The sequence below is a fragment of the Anticarsia gemmatalis genome, chromosome 2 (genome assembly GCF_050436995.1).
Source record: "Anticarsia gemmatalis isolate Benzon Research Colony breed Stoneville strain chromosome 2, ilAntGemm2 primary, whole genome shotgun sequence".
NCBI lineage: Eukaryota > Metazoa > Arthropoda > Insecta > Lepidoptera > Erebidae > Anticarsia > Anticarsia gemmatalis.
Genome location: NC_134746.1, coordinates 6,356,075 through 6,368,038, shown reverse-complemented (window position 1 = coordinate 6,368,038; position 11,964 = coordinate 6,356,075). Strand labels below are relative to the sequence as shown.

Here is an 11,964-nt window from a genome sequence, read left to right as displayed (position 1 = left end):
TTATTTTTAAGTAGCTATAAGTTTTGATAATCAGTCCCTATTTACGACGACAACGATTCGCAACCAAGCATACAGGACATCGACAATTGCGAACCTATGAATATCACAATTATGACATGTGTCAACATCATAGGATTTCTGCCGCAACTGGATACAGAATGTCTAGAGTGGATATAAACAGGTTCAAGTCCTCTGTTTTACAAAAAAAAACACGACATATATAAAATCCAGATCAATTGTAATCTAAACCACTTTGAGCATAATCAGCAAAAACAAACCATTCCTATAACTGAGCTGAGATCCTTGATATTTAAACATTATCACAAAGTATAAGTAACCTTGACATCCTCAGGCCACTAGTTTTATAGGGTGTACAGGACAACAGCTCAAACAATTACTTTTAATGTGGAAGAAATATTATTTAGGACATTAATATCCCAATACAGAAATTAATTCATTATGTAACAAGTATAGAATCAATGGAAAAATCAATCACTGCCAAGATTACAAAATTGAAAAAATGCATTTTTTCCACTAACCCTATGCTTTCCTAGTGCTGTACAAGAGATTTAATATTAACGACCACCCTAAAAGAAGAGTCCACGCATTCTGCGGCCCATGCCTTGTCTGTCGTAGAGAACATTGAATCTGTTGACTAGCTGGTTGATGGCATTACAGCCTTTTGTGATGGTGCCCAGGTACGTCATCAGTGCTACGTCGTTGCATTGCTGGAAAGGAGATACGAAAGTAAGTATTGCGAAAACATACTATATTTGATTACACTGTTACCCTCTTATTCATAAAAATATATGAAGTTATGAAAGGCTTATAAAGGGCCTACACACAATACGGCGTTGCGGCGCCGCGCCGCCGGTTTTGGCGGCGCTGCCTGCCGCTTCCTAGAATTTTGCGTTCTGCAACGCGCCGCGTCTTTCACCATTCACGAAATACAGAATAATGGTCACTCCATAGTACAGTAGCGGAACGCTTCGTTTCGCGGCACCGCAACGCAACGCTGAACGGCGCGTTGCGTTGCGGCGCGGCGCCGCAACTCTGTTTTGTGTGTAGGCCCAAAGAGTTTCGTTTCCTTCACTCCTTAGTGAAATGAAAAAGAGAAAACATGTTATAGTAGTTTTTTAGGCTAAAATAGGTTTATAGTGTGATTATGAATAAGAGGGTTCGAATATATTTACACTATAGATTGGTAAGTAAGTCACTTACATTATAAAAGTGTGTACGGAACTGTTGTGATGTGAGCAAAGGCAGTCTGTTGGAGAGAGCACGAGCTTCACGCAGCAGCGCGGGGCGCGGCGGGAGGCTGCCGTCGCGGATGGCACGCACTGTGGCTAACACCGCGCGCACTCGAGATACTAGCATCTTGATGGCAGAGCGTTGTGCTGTGAGGTGCTCTGCCACTGTAAAAGCACAGAACATATTACAGACTTGTGTTCATAGACAAAATCGTAATTTCATTAATCTCATTGTTAGCTGTATTTAATTTATTTAAAGTTCTTCTCCTTCTATTGATTGATATGGAGGTTTTGACAACTTTGGACCTGACAGCCAAAACTAGGACTAATCAACACAAAGATAGTTTGTGTCAATGAGGAAAAAGTAATTAGATGACACCTTATTTGAATCTAAACCAAGATGTTGTATTCATCCTCACCTAAACTATTGAGTGCTGCTTCACCAGATGACACTCGGGCTACATGGTCCACACCAATCCTCTCAGCCTCCTCAGCTGCCAGAGTGTATGTGAGTGGTGCGAGGAGCATTGTAGCCCTGCCATTCACTACATCTATGACTGATTCATATAACACCACTGGTAATTGCTGTAAGATTAAGTAAACATCATGATATTATATGTACTACACTCAAATCATTATAGACAAGGGAATTTGTGAACAATATTAACTTTGCTGAAATAGCACAAAATCGAAGTACAGTACATACTGTAGTTATTAATTAACTAAAACTAAACATTAAATTAATACATTAAATAATAATTTTATATGTACAAACGAAACAAAAAAAAATAATAATAATAAAGGAACTAAAACTAAATAAAATTAAAATAAGGCATCATAAAATATCATAAAGTATCTACTGTAGTTTGATTATGTATTATTTCATACTATGGACTATTTGCATTATTCATACACATGTATGAAATAATGCTAATAGTATTATTGTCAATCCTGATTGTCATTGAATTTAGTGCTATCAATACTTCTGAACTTACTTCTCCGTTTCTTCCTGCGGGATTGAGCAACAACATGACCGGGCATTCATTTATGTCACATATTTGTCTGTGAACAGCAATGTCCCTCTCTGTAGGAGTGTCTCCCGTTGTGTACCAACCCAAGAAGTCCATGTCCGAGAACACTTGTTTAACTGTTGATAAAATTTACATAAAATCTTAGAATAGAATCAAGAAATACAATATTTTTACTGTATTTTTATTAGTTCATACTTGTAATTAGAAGGTTTTCTTCAATATGTGTTATACTACACAATACACAGAGCACATTCCATACACTTGGATTGGACCCCACATTGAAAATTGCATTAAATACTTTTAAAATGCAAGTCAAAATACTTACATTGTTCTTCTTTCATGTTATAATAATCCCTATCAATGATAATATCACCATCAATCACACTGAATACAAGTTCAAAGGAATTCATTACTTCTATATTTCGGCCTTTTTGCTTGCCAATGAGAGCACCAACAACTGAAATAAGAGAAAAATTAGAAGCTACTGATATGCACAGGTATAGAAGCACATATATTTAGAGCCATTATACCGAAAAACTACCTGTTTGTGGTGATCCTTCCTGTGCTCGCAGCCGAGTCCAATGTTCAGAAACATTCATGATGACAAGCGGATGCAGTGATACTGTAACAGAGCCAGCAGTAGCAGTCGTAACCACCACGCTCTTTGTGCCTCCAGGAGTCGGAGGCGCAGGTGAAGTCGGGTTAGGAGGATCAACAGCCGGTCCAGAGGACGCACTTTCTACCTCCACTTCCATCTCAAAGTCAATCCGATCAGCACTTGACATAATTGTAGCTTGATCTAGAATCACACTACAAATAACCTGTACAAACTCTGTTACAGTGCAAATTCGTTCAAATAAATAAATACCAGAAGAAAAACAGTCCTGTATTTTATTCTTGACACTGACAGGTAGTAATATCACAGATTAAAAAGCAAGACCGAATGACGAATGAAATAAAACGCAGATAACTTCAGGCTGAATACAAACTGGTTGACTGATCTATCTATACCTACTAATATAATAAAGCTGAAGAGTTTGTTTGTTTGTTTGATTGTTTGTTTGTTTGTTTGTTTGTTTGAACGCGCTAATCTCAGGAACTACTGGTCCGATTTGAAAAATTCTTTCAGTGTTAGATAGCCCATTTATCGAGGAAGGCTATAGGCTATATAACATCACGCTACGGTAATTAGGAGCAGAGTAGCAACGAAAAATGTTACAAAAACGGGGAAAATTTTGACCCATTCTCTTAGGTGACGCAAGCGAAGTTGCGCGGGTCAGCTAGTATATTATATTCTGACAATCTCACTGACCAAGTAGTAAAAATCGACTAAATGTATTTAGTTTGATTGTGTTATCTGTTTTCGTTCATGCTTGTTGAGTCTCTATGGCTGCAGGCCAATGTAAAGTTGTTGTGTTATTTGGTTAGAATTCAGAAGAAATGAAAAACAACTGGCTATATCAAGATAAAACCCTAGGATATTGATTAAATAAGCCAAGCTGCTGCCTAGATCTGGTAGCAATACATCGAACAGTAGCCGGTGAATATCGTTGAAGATTCCATCTGTCATCGTGTCTTCGGAAGACCACAGTTGTTCTCAGGTCAGCAGAAATTCTTCTACACAATAGTTCAAAATGACTTCAACAGCTATTAAAACTATAGCAGGTGCCATAAGGGATATACTACCACTCTACTACAGGATATTGTCAAAATTTCCTCAGAATTTCACGTTTTGCTTCGCATATGGGTCGGCTGTGAAGCCACAAATAGGAAACCAGAGTAAACAGAACATGATCGATCTAATTTACTGCGTCGACAACTCATATCGATGGCACGGAGCTAATATCGCGCAGAACCCGTCGCACTATTCTGCGCTTAGATTCTTGGGAAAAGGCTTTGTGGCAAGATACCAGGAGAAGTGGGGCGCCAAAGTGTACTTCAATACTCTAGTGGAAATCAAAGAAGAGAATGTACTAATTAAATATGGAGTTGTGTCACAGAAAGATCTAATAGCTGATTTGCTAGATTGGAATGATCTCTATCTTGCTGGTAGACTGCACAAACCAATAGAAATCATAAAACAAACAAACAGTTCTCAGTTACAAAGTGCACTGCAGTCTAATCTAAGATCGGCTGTTCACACTGCACTCCTTACTTTACCTGAGACATTTTCTGAGTATGATTTTTACTTTGCTATATCAAATTTAAGTTATGCTGGGGACTTCAGGATGACTTTTGGGGAAAACAAAAACAAAGTGAGAAACATAGTTCAACCACAATTGTTAAGCTTCCGAGAGCTGTACAGACCAATCTTGCAGCAATTCCATGCTTATGCAGATATCTCAACAGGGGATGCTCAATGTCATCAAGATGTAAACCCAGAAACAAAGTTGCATCATTTAATGCAGTTGCCCATGGTACCACAACGAAAGATAGTGAAGTTCTGGAACCATGGAGGACCTCAGCAAGACATGGAGGATGTCCTGCGAGCTGTGGCTTATGATATTGATTGTGCTGTCATATTGAGACAAATCCTGAAAGATATAGTGTGGCAATCAAGTGTGAGGCAGTCTCTTAAGGGCATACTCACCGCTGGCTTCCTAAAATCAATCCGTTACAGTGCAAAGAAAATAGCAAAAATGTTTTAAGTATAAACTGTGTAGTGTAGTGTAGTGTTTGTATATATATGTATAGTAATAAAGTTAGTAAGTGAATTAGAAAATCTTTTTATTCTTTGTTTTAACCCTTTTTGTTTTGTTTTTAGGTACCAATATGCTCTCAGATGATTCTAGCAGTGATTCAGAGACAGGTAGATTCAAAGGTCGAAGTAAGACTCAAGAAGAACAATCATCAAACCAAAAGCCAGATAATTCCAGAGATACAGGTAGAGGTAGACACTCAGGAAATGACAGATTTAACAGAAACTTTGACAGACGGAGAGAAGACAGAGACCACTTTGATAAACATTCTAGAGATAGGGAACGAGATAGGGACAGACATAGATTTCCCAGACATTCACCTGTGAGTAGGAGAAGACACTCAAGAGAGAGAAGTCCAAATAGAAGATCCCATGATAGAAACAAACCACGGGAATCCAGTGACAGAGCTAAGTTTAGAGAGCATAGAAGTAATAGCAAAGATAGACATAAACAATCTGGATCTAGGTCTTACATATCACACGATAACAGGAGAGAGTCTAGAGATGAAGTTCGGCGCCCCACTGTGCGAGAGAGAAGCCTTGACAAAACTGCTAAGAAATCAAGAGAAAGATCAATATCCCCTAGTCATAGAGGGAAAAGATCAGAAATATACAGACCACCTCCTCTAGCAGTAGAAAAGAGGGCTCCTGAGAGGAAGAAGAGTGATAGTCCAATAATAATAGAAGAGAATGACCACAGTGAACCAGAAGAAGTACAATTAGGTTCCTATTACAACATGATACCTGCTGTGGTGAAAGATAAATCAGATGAATCCAGTGAGATTGATTCTTCGGATGATGAGAGGTTGAGAGCAAAGCTTTTAAATATAGAAAAGGAATTACATAAAACTAAGAAGCAGAAGAAGCATAAAAAGAAACACAAACGAAAAAGTTCAAAGTCGAGTAAAGAGAGAGAGTTGAGAGATACATCAGTGTCAGTAGAAGTTAGCAGTACAACTGACATCAAGGTCACACATGATGTGGTTGACGCTAATATGGAGGTTGTGGAGGAGGTATCTTCCACCCAGAAGAATGCTCAGAAAGAAAGCTGTGAGGAAGGTGAGATATCTAGTGACGACTCACAGAGTCAAGTAGATATAGACCCCACAGATTTGAGACATAAATTGAGGCGAACAGTTAAAAGTGATGACAAAGCTAAAGAGGATGTGTGTGGACCAGCACTGCCCCCACATCTTGAGAAGCAAAGTAAGAGAAGTGATTCTCCAGACATTGAAGGCCCAGCTCTACCACCCCACCTACAGAGAAGTAAAAATATAGGTAAGCAATATCCAAGCTGATAACATTAACTGTAATAATAATGCTCATGCCTTTATCAAAAGTTGTTATCAGATATGCGCATTTCAGAAAACATCCCTGCTTTTTAATTTTAGTTAATATCTAGTCATAATTTTATTAACTATTGTCTTAGGTCCGTCAATTCCCGACGACATGCGTAAAGTACTGGCCGATCGTGAAGTTATCAAGTACGAGAGTTCAGATGATGACAGCGGCATCGGGCCGTTGCCTGCTGGCTCCGAGGAGAAATGGTCAGACGCACATCGACGGCTAGAAGAAAGAGCTTTAGATATAAAGATAAAAAAACTTGATGGTGATTCACAACCTAAGGTGAAGTCTAGAGAACAATGGATGTTGGAACTGCCGGAGGGTAAAGCCAAGTACATAGGCTTGGAGGCAAGGGGTTTTAGACCTAAAGAAGGTCCAGATATGTCAGACAGGTGAGTGATTTAAATTATACTTCTTAATTGATTCTGTAGTAATAAAAGTTTGTAGATTAGGGCAAGTTGCGATGTTCATGCATTGAAGCGCGCTGTGCATTTTGCACGTATGCAGAAAGCAGTCACCATCCAGACGTAGTTTAAACTCCTTTTACTTAGTTCTTTTCTTATCTAAACGTAATTTTATTTATGAAATTCACAATCAATAATCAATGATTATGAAAATCACAATTAAAATATTGCAATAATCAAAATTCATGTGTCCACAGATCTAGTTGGACGGACACTCCAGAAGAGAAGGCAAGGAAAGCTGCTGGACAGGTGAAGGAAGAGGACTTAGACACGCAGTTGAAGCAAGAGGCGAGGATGCGTCACATCGCTAACAGAGATGACGAACAAGAGTCCGCTGTCAAGTGAGTTGATGGTCACGTAATGATGTTATACCTACTTCAAATCAATTCATGACTAACTAGATTGTAGTTTTTTACATTATGTGTTATTCTAGTGTTTTAGGTATGAAGAATAGGAAACGTAGCTTATAAATAGAAAAATGAAGCAAATTTTTCATTGAAATAAGTAATAAATAAACCCATTTCATTACGTAGCTAATTAAAATAGTAATTTTATCATACAACTGCTGTTTTCCTGGATCTATAGTTCCTAGCTTCCCTGACAATTAGAAAACAAACTGGACATATTTATTATAATAAATATACATCTATTCATATCGTAAATCATTATATGGCATTAAAATACTTTTATCTTTCTTTAAGGAAACATAAAAAGAAACACAAGAGAGAAGAGAGCTTACTAGAGATGCATCAGAAGAAATTGAAGAAGAAGAAAAAGGCGAGTTATAAATACCAATTATTATTTTATGTAGATAGTGTATTCTTAAATTTTGCTGTAATAACAACTGGAACTTTCACAATCATATGTGTTCATGTTCATACTGTTCATGTAGGTCATATGTTCCCAACGGGAGCGGTATTGTCCCTTACCGTAGTTGACGCTGGAGCTTTTCGTATGGAGCAGTAGAGGGTCAAAGACAAACGATTTAAAAGTAGAAATAATAAATTATGTAAAACTATTATCTAAAGGAAGACCCTGGATTTTTTTCGGTGAACAGTGGGTGGTAGTACTAAAAAGGTTAAGAAACTATGATGTAGAATTTGTGGTTTGATACATTTATTTCTACTAACTTGTTTCTTTTTTATATTTGTAGAAGGAAGAAAAAGAAGATGGCAAAAAGGAGCGGCGTCCATTCAGTCGCGACGTAGACCTTCAAGTGAACCGCTTCGATGAAGCTCAAAAGAAATCCATCATCAAGAAGGCTCAAGACTTAAATTCAAGATTTGGCAGAGGGGAAGCGAAATACTTGTAAAATATAGAAATAATGTTGATGATAAGTTGCATAGTAACAGTTGTAAGACTGTAATAAGAAAATGTTGAATTATGATAGGATATGATGGTATAATGTGGGTGATAAATGAATAAGGGCCAGTTTCAGTCTGAATAATTGTCGAAAGCTTATCAGATGGATGTTTTCAGCAGGTAGGTAATCTGAAAGTTATATAAAACGTGAAACTGGCTAAATACGCCTTGGCTGACAACGATTTAATAATATTATGTCAACCAATGTACATTACAGTCATGTGCAAAATTATTGACCATAGTGCAATCTTATGGATGCAATAATAAACGTTCTCTAGTAGGCGTATATCTCTCATATTATGTTATCTATATTATTTTATTAGTTGAATTGGTTTTTCAAGGGCTCCTAATGTTATGGAGAAGGACAGCTCTAGGCATTTATGAGCTAAACGTTTTCCGTTCATAGCATGTATTGAAGGTGGTTTTAAACCATTAAAATAGTGGATTGTCGACCCCTCCCGCCGAGAACGTATTCCAAAATTTATAAATGTACTTTTTCTTGAATCACACAATTGTTCTCAAGTCTTTGTTCCAATAAGATGGAGTTTTCACGAGACATATACTTTAGTAAATATGTCAAATATAACAAGAACATACTGTTGCAGCCGTGGGCACGGTTAGACGGACGGTGTGTTCCGTGCCTATACTAGAAATCTATAGAAACTACACAATTAGTACAGTCAGCTCCAAAAGTAGCTGACTATACTCAATCTTTTGAAACTCTATTTACTGAAGTGTGCACATTGTTGCTCCTTGCCTGATTTGAACTCGTTACAAATGATTCAAATGAAGAGTAACATGCAAAATTGAGATGCAATCCTAGATTAAATAAACTCTCTTATAGGAGACCAGAAATATTCCAAAAGGCCATTCGAATTATGAAATGAATCAAAGGCTATTTTAATAAATTAAGAATTTAAAAATATTCTTGTCTATGAATGTTTTAAAAAGCAAATTCGAAATGAAATACAAGAACATACATTCGTCGTTGATTCGTGAGCAAGTTTCATGCAATACATTTCTGTTATCGTACTACGATTTTATACTCCAACTATCTTTACAGGCTCCTTTGTGGTCACCCTTATTATTGTATAATAATATTGTATTTTCTTAAGACAAGAATATTATATGATAAAATTTACTGTAAACCAGAATAAATCATAATAAACAAATGCACATGGCGTGTGTTCATATCAACATGGTAATTTAAACTACAATAATGTACACACATCAACACCGTCTAGGGATATTTTGTATAAAGTTCTTAAACTCAAAAAATACTGGCCAGTTTAAAAAAAAATTGATGAAAGACTATTTTTTAAACCTTTTTGGATGATTCTAAATTTAAATTTATAAAAAATAATTAAAAATAAAATAATTACGCGGCATAATGGTTGCGAAGTCTGCAAGTTTTGTTTAACTACTGTAGTATCGGGATATTTTTTTGTGCCAGATTTAAGTTTTATAACAAGTTATCGATTAATTTCGAGTTAAATCAATTGTGTGCATCATGCAGCGGCGCTATATAACGAGAGAAGCAATCCTAAGGGCAGTGGGCATGCTCTACGCTGTGGCTACTCAACGGAGTATTGCTGACGAGATTGGAACAAGACAAAACGTGATATCTAGGTTATAGTCATCCTACCGTGCTACAAGTGAAGTGGTTGAAAGATATCCAGGGGGAAAGCGAATAACCACTTATCGACAAGACCGATTTTTGCAAGTTGCCGTGAGAAGAGAACCAAATGTTACGGCCATGCAGTTGGTTCGGAGGCTCCAGTCAGAGCACCAGTTGCTTGTGAGTGACCAAACTGCGAGGAAAATGCTGCATAAAGATAACTTTCACGCTCGCAGACCGCTTCGTACTCCAGCACTCTGCTGAGGAAATCGCGGACGAAGACTAGAGTGGGTTCCCTTTACTTTTGCTCTGGGATGATAACCCGTAGTCTGTATTACTGTTTACCGATGAGTCCCGGTTCAGTTTTCACTTCGATTCACGTAGAGTACGTGTTTGGCGAGTCTCTGGTCGTGGTAGCCGTCTGCAATATCCTCAGGAAGTCCATTCATAGCACGGCGGGACAATGATGGTTTAGGCGAAAATTATTCTCGGTGGACGAACAGACCGCGTTTGGGTCAGAAACACCATTACGGCTAAAAAATACCGTAATGAGGTGCTAATGCCGATAATCTACCCCCTTAAACTTCAAATGGGCCAAGAATTCACCCTCATTCACGATAACACCCGTCCGCACACAGCAAGAGCGGAGACGAGATGGTTGCAGGAACACGACAAATCGGTCTTAAGCTGGCTCGCTCAATCACCTGACCTAAACCCTATAGAGCACGCGTGGAGTATGCCCCAAAGAAGAGCTTTGAGGAATTTCCCTGCGAACATTGCAACGGAAGAGCCACTTTTTTGCATCTTAGCCGGACCTGGGACTATACCGCAGTAAGACTTGGATAACTCTATCCAAATTATGAAAAATCGCTGCAGGACTGCTATAAATGTCATAGATAGCTTTATAGACTACTGATTTTTCAGAAAACTGCTAAAAACAATAACTTTTTCTTATTTTTCACATTTTCTGAAGAAAAACATTCATTGTTAGTTTTACCAATATTTTAGTTTTTTCTTTATTTGATTATAAAATTGCTAACGCAAAATAATTACAGATTTTTTTTATTCTGAAGTATAGTCAGATAAATGGGCTTTATAGAAATATATACATGTTGCATGTTATCTTTAATAAATTTTGAGATAATTGAGTAAATACAAAATATCCCTAGACAGTGTTGATGTGTGTATTTAAAACATAATATTGTGTAACCATATAGTCATTATGTATTACTTCATGAGAAACAGTGACCTCTCTCAATCATCATAATAGAAGTAGAACGTGTACGCGCTCATTTTATAACAAGTTGATATAAAAGTAATTGTTATTATAATAATTCTCTACAGTAATTTATTGGCGGCGTGTCAAACGAAGCGCTACTTTGCTTAACATATTTGGCGACATTGCAAGACTACCTGTAATTCTCTGTACTCTCTACTACTATCGACTACCGTCAACCCGGTTGTCATCGAGAAATTTTGTATGCAAATCTGATCAGCGCCTCTAACGAGCGTCGTATAAACTATTTTCGCAGTAGATTCTAAATGTCAAACTCTCGATACTCGGCAGTACAGATTATACTGAATTGCACTACTGTAGCGATAAGTTAAGTTCGGCAACGTCGCAACACTTCACCCAATATTACTGCTCTCCTTATAATAATATGTGTAATCAGTGTAATCGCTATAATGATTTATCCAAATAACTGGTCACTGTCTCTTAGGATCTATTAGTCAGTATGCTGTTGAACTATTTTTATATGAAGCTTGCATTGATTTCCTTGTTCATAAAATTGTTGCAGTTTCACTAGTTCTATTGGAAAATGTACAAAACTATACATACATAGCAGACAATAGTTGTAAATATACGGTTTTACCCTTGCATGGTGGTTTTAATTACGATAAATTACTTTTAACTAAAGCCCTTCTCCCATTACGATACGCCCGCGCGACTCTAGTCTCGGAGACTAGTCGCCACGAAGTATCTCACATACATTTGTATGGAGAATCTCACATTACGATACTGGTATTCTACGCGTTCGCGACTAGTCTCGCGATACCCGCCGTGTTGGTCGCTTGTGCGTCGCGTCTCGCGTAGACATGCGCTTAACATGTTCGGGAGCGGATTGAACATTGAATCATTCATTTCCTAATTGGAACTATGTTCAGGAAACATGTTCGCGGAACTATATAGTTCCAC

The 11,964-nt window shown here is 37.6% G+C and overlaps 3 protein-coding genes across 3 annotated transcripts; 2 read left to right on the top strand and 1 right to left on the bottom strand.

Moving 5' to 3' along the window:
* CSN6 (COP9 signalosome subunit 6) lies at positions 1-3,208 on the bottom strand. Its single transcript, XM_076127529.1, has 6 exons — positions 2,823-3,208; positions 2,607-2,738; positions 2,246-2,397; positions 1,670-1,835; positions 1,222-1,415; positions 1-728 (listed from the first exon to the last, which is right to left on the bottom strand). The coding sequence occupies exons 1-6, from the start codon at positions 3,064-3,066 to the stop codon at positions 588-590; spliced, it is 1,029 nt and encodes a 342-aa protein (XP_075983644.1). The 5' UTR covers positions 3,067-3,208; the 3' UTR covers positions 1-587.
* A 443-nt stretch (positions 3,209-3,651) lies between these two features.
* LOC142981523 (uncharacterized) lies at positions 3,652-11,646 on the top strand. The gene is made up of 6 exons (XM_076127517.1): positions 3,652-3,882; positions 5,046-6,257; positions 6,409-6,715; positions 6,985-7,128; positions 7,489-7,564; positions 7,941-11,646. The coding sequence occupies exons 2-6, from the start codon at positions 5,054-5,056 to the stop codon at positions 8,097-8,099; spliced, it is 1,890 nt and encodes a 629-aa protein (XP_075983632.1). The 5' UTR covers positions 3,652-3,882; positions 5,046-5,053; the 3' UTR covers positions 8,100-11,646.
* On the top strand, positions 3,878-5,013 carry LOC142981541 (phosphatidate cytidylyltransferase, mitochondrial). The gene has a single exon (XM_076127541.1). The coding sequence runs from the start codon at positions 3,916-3,918 to the stop codon at positions 4,927-4,929; it is 1,014 nt and encodes a 337-aa protein (XP_075983656.1). The 5' UTR covers positions 3,878-3,915; the 3' UTR covers positions 4,930-5,013.
* Positions 11,647-11,964: the final 318 nt, after the last annotated feature.